General features: G+C 32.1%; 2 protein-coding genes across 2 annotated transcripts in view; one reads left to right on the top strand and one right to left on the bottom strand.

The window, feature by feature from the left end:
- Positions 1-17,817, top strand: part of LOC105248564 (sodium-coupled monocarboxylate transporter 1) — a 152,667-nt gene that overhangs the window by 10,087 nt on the left and 124,763 nt on the right. The gene's annotated exons all lie outside the window — the stretch shown is intronic.
- The window catches only part of LOC105248566 (alpha-2A adrenergic receptor), a 94,020-nt gene that overhangs the window by 2,677 nt on the left and 73,526 nt on the right, over positions 1-17,817 (bottom strand). Inside the window, exon 2 of the mRNA XM_011253414.2 lies at positions 2,486-2,860. Within this exon, the coding sequence (XP_011251716.1) occupies positions 2,486-2,860 (375 nt within the window). The remainder of the gene's footprint in view (positions 1-2,485; positions 2,861-17,817) is intronic.

Raw genomic sequence — 17,817 nt, 5'->3', positions numbered from 1 at the left:
CGACAAAATTCGTTATCCTTTATATGGGGTGTTTCTTAATAAGGGCGAAAATTTTTCGAGAATTGTAGGAGATGATTCTTTGTCGAAAATTAAGAGGGGTTTTTCATATAAACATACACTCCTTCAGCCTTCCCTGGAGAACTTGAGTATTTAAAAAAAAAATAATAAAAATCTAATTTTTATCCCCATTTTTGAAGGAGTAACTCCAAAAATGGGAGTAAAAATTAGGGGGTAAAAATATAGCAACCCCTATTCAATTTTTTATTAAAACTTTGTAATGTTTATATGAAAAACCTCCTGTATATGCATCTTAGAAACAAGCATCCCTCTTTTTTAAGTATTTAATTTTCTTTCTCTTTTTCTTCTTACAGCCTTGAAATGTGAATTGTAAAATTTTTAATTTTTTATCGATAAATAAATATTTTGATTGGATTTTGAAAGGAGAAAATTATATCTACTTGAGATAAAAACTTGTTAAAGGTTAATATCATATTTTAAATTTGGATAGACATTTATGGAATAACCATGCTGTACACGTTTTATGCATGTACACGATATAACAATTGCTATATCAGCACTTTAGTGCTGTGTAAGCATGTTACATTACCAGGGCAAGTTCTTTGTGACTTTCTAGATACAGTATATTATTATAAAAAACTTACAGTTGTGTTGGTTTCGAGATAAGGCTTTAAATGTGTGCGTAGTGAATTTGTGAAGCATGTTAAAAACACTGAAATTTCCTATGAGAAAAGCCTTTAGTCATCACATACTTTTAAATTTTTATATGAAATTCTCACAGAATAAATTAATCTGACATGAAGTAACTTTATAAAAGATTATTAAAAACTTAAAACACTCTGCACTATAATATCATAATCTTATATAATATAATATATTATATTATAATCTTATATAGATTAAAAGAAATCAAGGACACATAATGTATTTATTCGTATATTGAAGTTAATAGTCAACTTATTTCTTCAGAAAGTTTCAGAAATTCGATAGAACTCTACACGCGTTAGGCCTGCCTATGCTTTTGTCTGCGATATATGATTTCCATGCGAAGGTAGAATTATCACGAGACTCTTTGACATGCAATTGTAATATAGAATTCGAGGTAACAAAAGCGAGTGTGTTCTTGGCGCTCAAGTTTGAATGAGACCTCGTACTGTAATTGCGCGATAGTCAGAATGGGAAACTCATCCTCGCGCAATTATCTCCCCCTTCTAATGTAAAACTGTATTTTATGTACGTAACTATAAATGTGACCTTGCTTGCGAGCATACAAATTTCCTTCAGTCTTGCAATGTGTTTTAATGCTCGATGCAAAGCGATTTATTCATTTATATATAATCTATTGACATAAAAATTTGCTGAATCGAATATTGAAAGTTTTGTTATTAAGCGAAGAAAAAGGTTCCGCATTTTTCAAAAACAGTGGATATTCATTTACAAATTACCTCGTATTAATATTAATATTATTGTAATATATAATAGAACGCACGACAAGCGTGTTAGCGCATTAATAGCTCCGATATGTAATTATAGATATAGACGTATTGTCATCGGAGCGCATGTATATATCGGGAATATTGACTGACGCATCACGATAGAGAATATTTCCTCGTCGAAGAGGCAGAACCCGCGTATCAATCTTATGATATTTGACATAAAACAATATGATTGTTGTCGGCAGAATGTCCTCTCTCGGACTTTAATTTATCAAGACATATACAGTTTATGAGAAGCGATGAAAGACAGTAATCTAACGCGTTATGGCGAAAGAAGCTTATGTATGATCGATTGATCGCATTTCCTGATCCGCGATACTGATAACGGTGCTGTATTGTGTCCCCCTTTCATTGGGATCTTCGTCTCTTTCGATTTCACGGACTATATTCCAATACGAAATGTTTGATTCCGAAGATTTACTACTTCTACTTTAACGTGCTTCCCTTACGAGATATCGACAATGTGAGATATACTTTGATAGAATAATGGTGAATGATATCTGTACAGAAAATGTGACAGAAGTAACCTGGATTTTGCGTGATTTTTCCATACAATTTTTATCGTGGATAATAGTCAATGTTAACTATAATCGCAATATTATAAAAAAATGAACGTATTTAATCTAATGTACATCAAACTGATGATAACAAATGGAAGTTAAAAATAGCTAGATTAGAACAATTGCAAATTGTAATTGAAAAACAGAAACTTTTCATAATGGAAAACATTACTGTAGTAATTTAAGTTATCCAAATTTAAATTAGAAACCATCGCACGCTGTGTGTGTGTGATGGTCTTAAACTAGAAGCGAAACTAAGCGTAACGATACGAAAAGAAAAATGCTATTTATTGTGCATATAATATTTCTTCAATTATGCAGTAATTTTATTTTTTTATTTCTTGAACCCACTATCAAGCCTCAAATTTCGATCCTCGCAGAGAGTGTTGTTCAAACAGTCAGAAAGCTTACCTTCAGCGTGTCCTTCTCCTCCATCGGGATGCCTCCACCGGGATCAGCCTCCGATGTGCTGACGTCACTGGCAAAGTCGCACGTGACAATCGGTATCTGGACCGGTTGGTTCTCGATTGTGGCGACATTCTCCATGACTGATCCCGGTGGTTTCTTGGTGTCGGTCGCCGGCGTGCTCTGAGTGAAGCTCGTCTGTCTGACGTCGGGCGATTCCGGCGGAACTACCGCGCGTGGACGTGGCTGTTTCCGGATGCCACGACGAGCGCGAGCCTTGGCAGCGAAGTATATACGTATGTAGACGAAGACCATAATGCAAGATGGAATGTAGAAGCTGCCCAGGGCAGAGTAAAGGACATATCCGATGTCCTCTGACAGCTGAAACAGAAATAAGCGCATTCTTAAGCTTCTTGATACCGCACTTCAATATTAATTTTAATATGTTAATATTGTTTTCCCCGGGTATATCCGGAAAAATGTTTCTTTTTCTCAAGCACAGTACTCTTTGGTGCATACGTAATATTTTCATCAAGAAAAAGAAAACGCATTTGAAGTTTTACGCGAACAGATCGGACAATAATTCCATTCGCTTGTTACTGTACATAGCTATATTTCAGGATTAACGGATGCATTCCATTACCACTTTACGATGTATTGCTACCGATCGGCATTTAACGAATTGCTGGTTATGTGGGTCAATTGATTTTCTGTTGTCATCCGCACGATATGCTCGATATCTATAAGTGGGTAGTGCAGTAGTTCTTCGGAATAAACTCCCGTTCTGGAAGACACTCTAACTTTGGCACTCTATTTCTGGAAAGATCTGATTTCTCTCGATGTCGAAAGGACGCACAACATTTTTATAGTGGCTCTCAAAAGGTACGATACCGGGGCTAACTGGGTTTACGCCGTCCTGTGTACGTGCAATGGACCGTGTTGCAATCTCGCTTTAAGAGCCGCCCGTACACGCCCGTCGGGCGTAAATATGAGTGCATGAATTTAATTTTACTTAATTCGCGATGCAACGTGCGGTCGCGCATAAAACCCAGCCTTAAACTGTATTCAAATTTACGCCGTCGCGTAACTCGCGTGCGAATCGTTTTATATTCGCGCGAACGCCCACATTTTCAGCTCGTGTCGCGTACGCTTTACTTCCGCTAATGTAATTACTATTAGTACGTCTTCCTCTCTCTAAGAAGTAAACTTGCCAGCGAGATACTTGGCGTAATATCTTGTTACGTCGAATTGCAAGGCTGCGATTAAATGCAAGAGAGTCATATATATTTAATATTAATTTTAATGTTATATTTAATGTTATATTTAACACACAATACAATGTGATGTGTGAAAAATCATAATATAAATATATAATCTAAGAAAACTTTATAATATATAAAAAGTGCACTCTTATGTATTATTAAATTAGTTTCTAAGATGACCTTCTAAGATGTGAGCATTAAACAAAGCTGAAAAAATTTTAAGTGCTTCCTCTAGAAAACATATAACAAAAAGTATAAAAAAATAAAAAAGTGTATAACCACACAGGTTTTCACTACAGAAAAAACAATCTGAGTACTTTTAACTGTAAATGGGTTAGAGAGTTGATTTTAATTTAGAATTTAACTATGTATATTGTTCTTTTTATTCTGTTCCTAAATACATTCAATGTCATACGATATTGATTATAGATACGGACATATCTTGCAACTGGTTAAGTTATTTGTATTGTTCTAGTTAATCTCGATTTGATGTTTTTTTTTTGTTCTTATGATTTTATTCAATTTATATATTTTCTTTATTTATGATATTTAGCATATATAATTTTAGAAAAATTATTGATTGATCTGTTTTGAGTATATTTATAAACTATTAACTATTATTATATTATTAATTAGCTTACTCTACGACATTGATTTTTATTAGCATTACGGTATTGAAAGTATTACAATCGTACTTTGTGTAAAATCCGTCTGCGTTAAAGTTTTAAATTAAAAAAGTTGAAAAACTGACTTAGTCTAACACTTGATGGATTCGTCTCCTTGTCGGCTATTAATTACTCAAAACCTTTCGCCAAAGGCAGAAATTAAACGACGATTTGAATTTAATTTCTTGGTAGACGTTTTAGTTCTACGTTTTCGCTGTTTTGCTTTCTATTATTCTTTATTGTCATGAATATATCTTGGCTGGAGAGTGCTGAAGAAATTTCTAAAGGTATAGCAGGTGTACGGCAATAAACGCAAATGCGCGAGATAACGAGCAATTTTTTCAGCAGTCAGGATTTAAATTTATAAAAGCTCGAAAGTCAATGTGCAACGCCAACCAGCTTATTTGTCGGTACAACGCTATTACGCAAACACAGATTTGTCTTTGTCTTCTCGCGTTGAGAAAGTTTATAAAATACTTTTAATCATCAGACCACCTTGCGAAGGAAAATGCGTTCATCTTTCGTTAGAAAACATTTTTTCTACGTAAAAACTTTAGCTTGCATAGATGTTCGCGATTGCTAACAAGAGAATTAGTTCAAGTCGATCATTAATTTTAATGAAATTTCTTTTCTGTTTTACATGCAAAACAATTAATCATTTAATTAATTTTCTAAAGTTACGAGCTTTCGCTCAGCAAAATCTTAAAATTTAAATGCTTGTAAAAAAGAGAAATAGAGAAAGAAAGGAAGAAATTTTTATTACAGTCTTCTGAATGGCAGATAGTAACCAACGATAAAGCCTGAACGAATTATTTTCCTGCTTTAAAAGAATTCTTTCCATTTGGACGCGGAATTGAAGAGCAAGTTGGAGAGCCACCGAGGCGGGTAATCCGATGTCATTTTCGTCGAATAAAGATTATTCGCGCTTCCATCTCGCCGTTTATGAGATCCGCGCATTTACATTTTGACAATCTATCAGAGTAAAAAAAAATTCCGTTATGATTTCGCAAGAATTTCAAACCAATAGAGTCTCCTTGTCGTACATGTCGCTAATATGAGCGCGAATATGGACGAGGTAACGAGCAATCCCGCGAGCGGCGAATGAAAATTCATGAAAATATGAATAGTAAGGGCGTGAGTGGGGACGGACTGTGTATAACCAGACCGGCGCAGTCTCGGAACTCGTTGGGAAAAAAAAGCGGAAATCCGTGGAACGTTCCCAAAGGAGATACCTGTCGCGCGCGACAACGCGTTGTTTCCAGGACGAAAGGGGAAGAAAGAAATGCACCGACACCACGATTGGATCAGAGCAACCGTGTCGAATGTCGGGGAAATGATCCAAGGAATTTCTCCTCCTAACGCGGAGAAAATACTGACGATTGCCTTGGACGAACGTCTAATAGACCTTTATATTTTTCTGCTGTACAAATAAATAATAAAAAGCACGTAAATTCTCGCACGTATCCATCTGAGATTCCATGATATAAATTCACATGTGTCATCCGCGCAACCTACGTTCGACGACATAAAATATTACCTCGGAGGGAGCTTTCCAATCTCACCCTTAACGACGATAATCCGAGTCGAGATGTCGAAAAGGAGGATTCGAAATTGAGAATGATTCGGCATATTCGTTGCTCAATATATAACTTTTGTTGCATACAAATGTATGCGTGCGTATGCGTGATAAATTGATTGGCTTCAATTGTGTGCGCTCTTATGGCAGAAGGAAAATAATACAACAGATGAGGGTGAAAATAACCTGTGCGAAAAATCGGCAAGAAAAAATGAGGGTTAGAAGCGGACAAGTGTTCAGCCTCTGAATAGAAGGATTGGAGGATCATTCTAATATATATTTCTTTCAACTTTTTTTTCTATAGGAGCTCTTACATGTCTTCTTTTTCGTTTAGATTTATTTATCTTTCTTCAAATTATATTCCACCTTACTTGATTACGTACAAAGCTTTTGACAAATATATAAATGAATAAAATTAAATAATATCGAAAAATTAGATTCAAATAGATTATAACATGATTTATGAACGCAATATGTTATAAATTATAAATTCTAATCTCGCTAATTATATATTTAATTATATAATTATGTACGAAAATGATATATATTTTAAGCTAAATCTATAAATAATAGTTAACCGATTATTGATAAATTTTCATTACTAATTTCAAAGTATTGTGCTAGCAAAAAAGAAGAATTCTAAATATTTGCTACGTAAATAAATAATTACAATTGAGATAAACATCAATCAAAATTTAGAAAATTTTGTGAAACAAACAATAGAATATACTGTGTACTGCATAACCCGAAAAATTGTTCTATTTTATTCTATTTTATTTTTTTATCTTAAAAATAAACAGGCGCGCAATTCACGCTCGATATTTGAAATATTCAACTAAAAAGAGGTGATTTATTGGGAGTCCATATATGTGCATATCGAACGTTTTGGAATGTTAAAGGTTAAAAGTGTGCAACTTCGCAAAGCGGAGTTACACAAACGCTCGCGCCCATCCGTTCTACTTCCTTTATGTTTGCCGGACGTTGTATAATTAGGATTGGATAGAAAATTAGGGCAAGTTGTTCACTGGAAGCTCCTCGTTTTCGTACTGACTGATGATAGTGTCGGAAGGACAAAGTGATATGCAAAGCGATTAGTGTCATATCTAAAGGAGAGGAAGATGAAATTGCTTGTACACTATGGTCGCTCATATTTGTTCGAGTTTGTCTTAGAAGGGATGAAAGAAAAGTACTTGTAAAATTCTCTCTTATGAGCTAATCCCGTATGAGATGTAATAATCTAACGAACAAAAACGAACAATATGAAACGAATTAATCAATCGAAGGAACTATAAAAATAGACAGTGAACCATACATTGGTCTTTTTATAGTGATATTCATTCGGCTATATAATCTCGTAAAAAATAATATATCCATAGTAATTTAAAACACACATATAAATATGAAAAATGGGAATTAATCAAATCAGATTAAATTTATGATATTTTTTCTTCAAATAGATAAGCAATCTGTTACTTTCTATAAACCGATATCGAAGATAAAATGAAATTTGAATTGAAATTCGCGTGGTTGGTAATTGTATAAATAATATTAATTAAATAAGTATTGATATATAATTAATATAATAGTAATTAAATATATTTAAATATATTTAAATATATTAATATAATATTAATTAAATAAGGATTGATATATAATTATATAAATAATATTAATATAATAATTGTACAGAAATTATATCTTATTTTGCTTTATATTATTACAAAATACACAAACTCGAGAACATTATCGTTGGAGTTACCATTGCCATCGTTATCATTATTTTAAAGCATGATTTTATGCGGTGAAATTATAGCAATCCAGACACGCTTACCATAGAATCTGGCACGTGCGGTCGACGATGCCGGAAAGTACCAAATTTGCCGTCTACTATACGTTATGCTGAATGTAATATCGTCCGCAAAATCGTAGTAATATTTAACGGACTCTGAAAAACCAAGAATATACTAGTCCCATTCTTCTTCGAAAATCTCCGCCGAAAATAACATTAAATTCACTTTATCCGACCCAATTAAAATCCGTCCTTTCTTATCCATTATCTCTCATCGCCAATTTCTCATTTCTTTTTCTTTTATCAATATTCTTTTTCACTTGGCTTTCGTCGGATGTGTGCGCAACGATCCTTCTCTCCCCGTTTCTCGTAATTGCTTTTTTTAAGTCAGCGTCATGTTGAAAGGGAGAAGACGAAAAGGATTGTGTACACTTTCGGCTCATAAATCTCCGTCAGCTGTTGTATCGAACGAGCGAGTATATGTGAAACTGAAAGATTACGTTTTCGGAAGGTGTATTAACGTGGGTTCGTTAGCGTCACTCGTTTAAGCTAATGTGAGGCTCCTCTATTTCCTTATAAATTATAAGAAAAATTGACTTTTATTATATTCATTTTTAATTAACAACTGAATTATTATAGTCATTTTTAATTAACAACTGAATTAGCTATTCTCGATTGTTCGGAAGTCAGAAAAAAATTTACTGATTGATATATATTTTAGCATTATATATTTTTATCTTTGAAAAAAAAATTATATTTAAAAAATTTCAATTTATCACTAAGGTCCATCGCTGTATAAAATTTTCATGTCGATTTAGATAATTTTTTTTTAGAATATGAAATGTATTGCGAAAAAGGATAGCGGCGATATTATCACGCGTGCCTCTTTAATATACTTTTTAGCTTAGGATGGATTCAATATCGCCTCAACGATTTGCCGCTTTTTAAAGATTAGGGATTTATCAGGATCAACGCTTCCCTTCCATGTTCGTTTTCCAGGTTCGCTTTGATGCCTCGATTGATACTCTCCTTTGTCATGCGACCATTGGTATTATGACGCCGCGATATCTGGTCGACGCTGATACCGACACTCAATCATTAATCGAAATGAAGATATGAATGAAGAAATTAATTTCGGTTTGTGATACATGGTTAAGATGATGGTGATATATATGGCACGATGCATGTATCAAAGTTTAGCAACATTGAGTGTTATGATGAATACCGTTATGATGGATCTGCTATGATATACGATGTTGAATTTCTGCATATTCTGTTACAAAGAGATCTAAATGTTCGTATATTGTAGGAAAGAGAGATGTACAATCCTATTTCAATATTAAATCTTAATATTTTTTTAACTATTTTTTCGTATATTATAGGAAAGAGAGATGTACAATCCTATTTCGATATTAAATCTTAATATTTTTTTAACTATTTTTATTATATATTTTTAATTATTTTTATTATATATATAACTATGGTATGACATTTTTATATTTAGAAATAACAATTCAAATGGTGAAATATTGATGTTTCGCTATTTTATTTATACAAAACAATACTTAATAACAATGAAACAATGAATTGCTATTCTATCAGAATGACAAAAGTTGCGTTTTATTGGCTTACAAACAAAGCCGTAGCCGATTATAAGAGAAAAAAGAATTGCAATGACGTCAAAATGCAAATACATACGGTGACACGTAATTAAGATCGCGAGTATTTGCGTTACTTGAGAAGGAATTTACGAATGTCGGAGCGGAGAGAAAAGTTCCGACGTACAATTGTATCGAGAAAATTACGTGCTTTGTAGAAAAAAGAAAGAAGAACCGAAGCGCGTTGAGGAATAATCAATGGGACTGTCAGAAACAGATGAAAAGTTTTTGATATTGGAATCGCTACAGCAACAAAAAGAACGGTTTGACAGAGAGAAGATGGACCCGCTGAACACACCGAGAGAACGGAATCTGCGTATAATGTACACGACCTGGATTTCGATTATTTCCTCGTTTTCGCGTAAGAAAATGTTCATCGAACACGCTTCTTTCCTGCTTTTTCACTCTTCTTTTTTTTCTTTTTTTTTTTTAACTCGAGAGATGTTATAACGAGACGGAATATCTGATAATGGCGGAGGTGAGAATATGAAACGATATAGAAATACGATTTGCCGTTTTATCTTCACACGAAGTGCCATATCGCTTGAAATGGAAGCTGTAACTTCGCTATTGCCTGGTACTGAATGAACTGGGCGCGACAGGGTATATTCCGTGTAACACCCAAATCTCATAGAGCCGTTTCGCGTTATGCGATATCATAGGTAATTTCATGCGCTTATAGTAATCCTGTCAAGTAATCACAATCTTTTCAGTAAATGAAGTGGACTGTATTAAAATTGAATAGCGGATTTGACTGCGATGTTACTGCAATAGTTGAGAATTTTTATTTGAATATTCAAATAATATTTCAAAAATAATTTTTGTATTGTAATAGTATATCTGACATTTTTATCGCAACTTTTATGTAATGATTTAATCGGATGTACAGATTGGTAAATGAAAAAATTGAATAATCAATCAAATAGTACCATAATAAGCATCTTAAATCTTGTAAATTATTATCTAAAATGTGTATAATTTATATATTATATGAAAATGATATTAAAAAATTTTTCTTCTAATTTACGTGAGTTTTTGTTAAGTTAAAACAAATTTAAAAGAAAATATATTTGTCCCAAAGTTGCTTCTAATTTCTATTTAAAATAATATTCAGATTTAAATTGCGCGGAACTTTTCACTTTTATTTTTTGGCTTATTACATAAATAGTAATTAATCTTAATAAAAGTATTTTTCTCTGCTCGCTGGTTTGTTCATCCGATTGTATAAGACAACATCGTTATTATTATTTGCATTTATAGCTAATAAGATCTACCCAACCACTGCAGATTTTATATTCTATTCAAATGTATTCTGCCGTTCACGCTTTTACCTTCGTTAATTCAGTATACAATTGTCTCTCCACGTTAATAGCTCTATAATTTTTATGCAAAATTTAAGTTCATTATTTAATGTTCCCAAAATTGCATATGAAAATTTATCTCCACACGAATAAAAATGTAAATAGCGAATTAAATATACCATCATAAAATGTTATATCTTTCTTTTACTAGCTTCTTTTGTGAGAAATTATATGGTTTTTATGAGAATAGAAAATAGGTATATATTATCCCTTGGTACCACAGAAAGTAATAAAAATATGAAAAATACCGTATAAAAGAAAAGAAGACAGAGAAAGAAATAATGGCAGATCCTCGCTATATTTTTGTGTTAATGAGTATATTTATTCCCCTCTCATTTTTATGAAAAATAATAATAATAAAAGGATACATTTTTATATCTTCCGCGTATACAATATATCTTGTATTTTAATTACACATTCTTATTATTATCGCCTGCATTTAAATTTAACTTGCCGTATTTCGTCGTAATATACGTCTGTAAAATAGTAGTATATATATATATATATATATATATATATATATATACATACGTAGGAAGTTGCGGAATGAATTACCATACGACGGTGTTGAGCACCGAAATACCGCGGGGAGCAATAAAGGTGTACCTGAGATTCCTTGATTTGAGAGTCAGCGAAAATCCGGAGAAGCGCAATGTCGTACGTCCGAGATTGAAACACTAAATCTTTATAAGAGAATAGTCTCCCAGAGAGAGAACGTGATGAAAAAGGTAGAATGATGATTTCGCGAAAGAGTTATATCTGCTGACATTAAGCCACGCGCGCGTTTATGTAAATAACATTTCGTATCATCATTAATTATGTCCATCAAGAGGTTTAATTTGTTTCGTGAAATATTAATTAATCGACAGGAGCGGTTGAGGTACAACACAGATCATTTTACGGGGCTTGACAAATAAATTGGCTCCGAAATTACCAAACATACCAAACATATAACGCATATTATTTTATATCAATATAGACAAATTAATTTGGCATATGAAGCTTCAGTATTTAACGTTACACGTGCATCGTTAACATTATTTAATTGGCGTGGTTTGACTATCGTGATGTTGCCTTTCGCGCAAATATTCCGCGAGGGAATCGGTGTCGATAGCGCACGTGGGAGAAAAACGCTGCTCGACGCTTGAAGAGCTATGCCTGTCATAAGCTTTTAATGACTTTTTTTGCTAATTTAATTCGCTAGTCCCGACGGTGCTGCTGGCGCAGTTTGCTAGAGAATTGTAGAGTCCGGTTTGACTTGCCATCGAGTAGCAGTAGCAGCGAAGCACGTATTCGCCGATAATTTCGATCCTATCGGGAATATATACCGCGACCGTGGTAAGCCATACGGAGAACAATGGTCCCGAAGGAGAAAACAAGACGTGGCTGCCGCGGAGGAGGAAACGAACAGAGAGAAGAAAGCAATATACTATGATACGCAAGCGCGAGGACTGTCCTCTTCCAAGGACGACGAAGAGAAAAGGATAGAGACGAGAGAGCGGGCGAAGGTGGATTGCGGAGGCTGGGGATGAAAAGACGTGAAGTGGTTAGGGAAAAACGACGACGACGACGACGGGGACGAAAAGTGAGTCGACGAGATGAGGCGACGACACGATGACAGGCGAGGTGGGAAGAGAAAAATTCATTGTCTTTCTTTCTCTTTCGCTTTCCCCGTTTCCGGTGAACTCCGGATTTTGAAGGGGAATTTAATTTATGTAAATTTATAACGCGTGAGCACTTCGCGGTTTTACCCGTGAAAATCGTCAAACGGGATTCATCATCGTGCTCGTTCGAGCTCGAGGTGATATTGAATCGTGGTGTGTCGTCCTGCGTTTTTCCCAAAGACGTATGACAAACATAAAGCAAACGACGATGATGGAGAGAGTTGATACGTGCTGCGGCATGACTCTAGGTTTAAAGTGTCCACCGTGCTATCGCGAAGATGCGTCCGGTCGTTTCAAGCATGCACGATCACGTAAGCGAGATACGGCCGCATTTATTCTATTTCTCGATTTATTTTCATTAATTTCTGCTTGGTCGATGAAAAATGGTGCAAAGCGAACGGGACGAACAAGCGTTTAAACGATTTCCTTACAAGATTTATCGCGATGGCTTATTCCTGCTGTTTTAGATTTAATTTCTCGCTCGAATTCGCCGATCGTAATGGAGTAATAGCGACTGCATTGTTATTGCATTCGCGAAATTCGCTTAACGATAACGATCGTCAGCTGTTCGCATTTTCGTAATGTCACCTTCAATAGATTCAGTTGTTACTATTATAATGAAAATGTTACGGACAAATGATGATCAATTGTAGTTCTATATTCTTCTTCGTGTAATTAATTCAAATCTTGTTTTCGTATTTATTTTCAAACCTGTAACATATTATATATTATCACCGTTATATATTTTATTTATTTCTTTGTTTTCATAATATGTTAATCACATTTATCTAGATATGAATGATTTTTATGGATATAAGATGACAATGGAAACAAATTTATATAAAATTACAATATACATATATATGTATACGCATATATATGATCAATTTTATAGAAATAAAAACCGTACTTTCTTTCTCTCTCTTTGCAGTACTTTAAAGACTAAGTGAATTCTGCCAACTTGGATAATTTTCTCACACATATTTTCACCGCGCCTTTTCCACGAAAAACTTGGAAACTCAAATAGCTTTTCTTTTCTTTTCCGATTTCCAGTCCTTCTTGTAGATTCATTTTCAGGCCAGAACAAAACTATTTGCAACATTCAATCTGTAAAAGTTATTAATTTTTAAAACTTCAGACTTTTCTCTACACATTTAATATTTAAATCATTATATGACGAGGAAGGAGAGGGAGAGAGAGAAAGAGAGAGAGAGAGAGAGAGAGAGAGAGAGAGAGAGAGAGAGAGAGAGAGAGCCTAGATTTTAGAATGGCTTTATTATATAAACATTATATAGTAATATATAATTAATAATTATATATAATTAATAATATATAATTATATATAATATATAATAATATATAATTAATAATTATTAATAATAATTAATAATAATTAATGATAATTAATAATTAATAATTAATAATTAATAATTAATAATTTCTCTCTCTCCCTCTCTCCCTCTTTTCTAAATTACATAATTACAGTTTTAATGTTATATTTGAAATATTTAAAATATATAAAATAAATTGAAAACAAATAAAATAGAATATGAATGATATATTATAGTATAACTTTTTCCGTTATCTATTAAATATTGTGTTATATCTATCGGTTATACATTCCTCGCATAATGTGTTATGTAGAATAGAAAATAATAAGATGTGTGACATGAATGCACCAGTTTTTCGTGATGCTGTTCATAGAATTTCACGTAGTAATACAAGACAACTCGAAGCAAATTGAGAAACAAAACTTTGCAGTGCAGTTCATGGTTAAATTCTTGGACATGAGTAAAGTCTAGAATAGTTTCTGTAAAGGAGAGGTCACGGGACTTTTGAACTTTCGTTTAAGTCACTTTTGAAGAAATCCAATTATATTTCCCTCATATATAGCTGTACAACAATAAACTGTCTCTTTTTTCATCTTTGGATATGAATAATTAATTCATTTAAATAATATTAAATAGAGAGAGAGAGAGAGAAAGAGAGAGGGACAGATTTTGTGTGTATGTGTCCTTATATTACTAATTAACTCAATATAGATTAAAGTTTATATTATTTTTATATTATTATGTATTTTATCTACTTTATAAGTAAAATCAAGTTAAAATCAGAATGGGAATTCTTTGATTAATAAAATATCGAATTGTTAATTTTTTATGAACAATTTTTACAGTTGATTTAAACGCATTATCTCAAAAGCCGATTTCGGCTATTCTGATAATTATTAACGTTTCCCATTTGGATTTGCAATACATATGTAATGTTGCAATATTCTGTATTGTATTATTACGCTGATTTCGTGGTTTTCTAGCGATAAATTATTGTTGTAATAATTTTCTATACATAATATCATATCATGTTAGAGATAACGTGTTAATTGTGCATTAATTGATCTCGCGGTGTATGAATTAAAATATATACTGATGTAATGTGTGTATCTATAAATTTATAAAATATTAATCGCTTTTTTCTTCTTTCTGTGTTTTAGAATTATATATATATATATATATATATATATATATATATATTTTCCATTCTATGTATAATTCAAATTTGATAAATAATTAAATTATACATTTCCCAAATAATTATGACTCGTCATTTCCAAAGCTCCAATTATATAGTAATAATCAATAATTAGTTCATTAAAATAAAGTGATCCCTAATGTATCAATAATTTACACATCAATGAATTATATTAAGAAAATCCTATCCTCTACTATAGAATTTAATTGCCACGCATTATTGTTTGATTCAATATATGCAGCATATAGGACGCACTAACCGTAATCGATTAGATTGGCCATCGTGTGAACCGCTATTCCGGCTTTCGAAATGTCGGATTAGTTGGTTGATAAATTTCCGAAACTAATCAACGCAAAATATCGGCCACAGCTCAAACACTGTGTTAAAATCGAAAAATAGTTGTAATTCTAAAACGATATATCAATGTTCATATACGTTATTTTTCATCATTTCAGTCAGTATAACAGGCTTTGCGGACATAATATTCAAAATATATATGCGTAATGCATTATTCCTAGAATTTTCCTAAACATATGTGTTCGCGCGCGATTATACAAATCACATATAATTTATAATAAATAAACTTTATAATAATAAACTTTCAAACAAAGCTAGTGTGGTTTTATAAAATTAAAGTTTTTGATTAAGAAGAATATTATATAATAAATATTTAGAATTAATTAATAATTGAAAACAATATAATTTTAAACGTCAAATTTAAGCAAAGTTTTATTGTTATTAGAAAATCTTAATATTATTTAACTGTTTTTTTCAATATTTTTTCTATATAATTTTAATTTTTTATATCTCTATTTATTCATACCTTTTTTTCACAGTTTTTTATATGCATTTGCAGTAAATATGACTTTTTACTATATTCAATATAGATAACTGCATGTATTGTGAGGCATGTGATAGGCACGTCTCGTTTTATTCACAGTTATTTTCTACGTACGTGTACACAAGTTTATTTTGCGTAGGTGCTAGGGCAGCTTTATTCATTCCACGTTGTATATATGTGACAACCCACTATAAGTCACTTGCAAAATTAATTTATTTTGGAAAAAAATTCCAACAAGAAAGTACAAAAGAAAAATATGACATGCATTATTTTTTGTACACGAGACCTATGTTTCAAAATTTATCTCTAATTGAGACTAAAAAAAACTACGAAATTAAAGATAGGAAAGAATCGTATTATATATAAATATAACATCCAAATGTTAAATGATGTAGAATTTCGTTATATTTTGAAAATAATTTCCGCGGAATATTATATACAGAAATATGATAGTAAATTATAAAACTATGATTTGTTTTGATTATTTATAATTATTATTAAATTGATAAAATATACATTAGAATATACATTTGTTGTATATATTCTAAGATTGTTATCATAAAAGATCAAACCATATTTAGCAAACAAATTTTATTTTTTTGGTGGAGTTTTTCACATTTTCTATTGCTTTTCTAACTTTCTGAGTTTTACAATTTTAATATTCTTTTTTCCGATTTTCTTCTTATTCTCCTTCTCATCACGTTTACCTCATTCAAAGGATATGCTTTTTTTTATACTAGAACGGCGATTCTCTCTTTTGTCTCGTCGATATCGTCTGAATTAACCATCATTTTCTCAATACATCGCTCTCTCTTTCCTTGCATTTTTCTTTTTATCCATTGTCATGCGAAATGTCTTTGACTGGTCCATTTCGCATTCTGAAATCTATATTTTTTGAACTGATTTTCTCTTTGCATCATACTTTCTCCTTTCAAATTGTATGCTCTTCTCTAGCTTTCTCTTTTTCCTTTTATATTGTTGGTTTTTAACTTTATTCACGATATCTAAAAATCACTGTGATCTTTTTGTTTGAGGGTACAAGAGAATAAAGTACAAATAATAATATATATTTTTTTTATAGTTCCAATTTTATCTACGGGGTGCATGAAAAAAATATGTATTCACGTAAAGATAACTCAATTTATGTATTCGTTCACATATACGTTTTTTCGTTTCCACCTTATCTCTACCTCTTTTTCTTTCATCTTCTCTTCCGCTACTTTATTTCTTCATTATTCCGTTTATCTCCTAAAGACGTTCGCGCGAATGAACTCCTTTCGACGACACGAAACGTATATACTTCTATCCGAGAGTGGATCTGTCAGGGGAATATAAAAGAGGACTTAAGCGAGATTTAACAGAAGATCGCTCAATTACTTTACTCTTTCGAGATGTCGTGTTATTTTCTAGCAAAATTATTATATTTAAAAGTTTAGATAATTGTCGATATTATAATCATTTGATAATTATTAATGTTGATAAAAGTGTTGCGCGTTTCAAAATATTAATTAATATTATTATTATTAGCGATTTAGTATAATACAGATGCGTCGTGAAATCTTAATTTTTGAAACATAAATGCTTTTTGTTAAAGTATGAAAAGATATAAGAAATATTTGATGATCACTGCTATTTAAACGGAAGAAGCGTATTAACGGATAAAGGTTAATAAAATTAAAGAGAATATTTGGAACCACATAAAAGTGACTGCAGAATGTTATCGGGAATGATTTATGTGGAAGAGAGAGCAACGTTTTAAGCCAAATGAGAGACTACATACGGAATAACAAATGAAATAGACGTTGCATGTTTTAATGAAAACCAAAATTAAATCATCTTTGATATATTTTTGAAATCTAAATCATTCAGTTTTAGCTTTTGTTTTGCGTTAATCCAAAATTGAAAAAGCGCGTGACAAGAAGATCAATTTACTATCAAATGACATCAGCCGATTCTCGATGAAATAGATTGCGCTGCTGATGGCAGGAAGGTT

The sequence above is a fragment of the Camponotus floridanus genome, unplaced genomic scaffold, assembly GCF_003227725.1.
Source record: "Camponotus floridanus strain SB8 unplaced genomic scaffold, Cflo_v7.5 scaffold71, whole genome shotgun sequence".
In the NCBI taxonomy this organism is placed as follows: domain Eukaryota; kingdom Metazoa; phylum Arthropoda; class Insecta; order Hymenoptera; family Formicidae; genus Camponotus; species Camponotus floridanus.
Note: the sequence above shows the minus strand (reverse complement) of the source record. Positions and strands in the feature narration are given on the sequence as shown.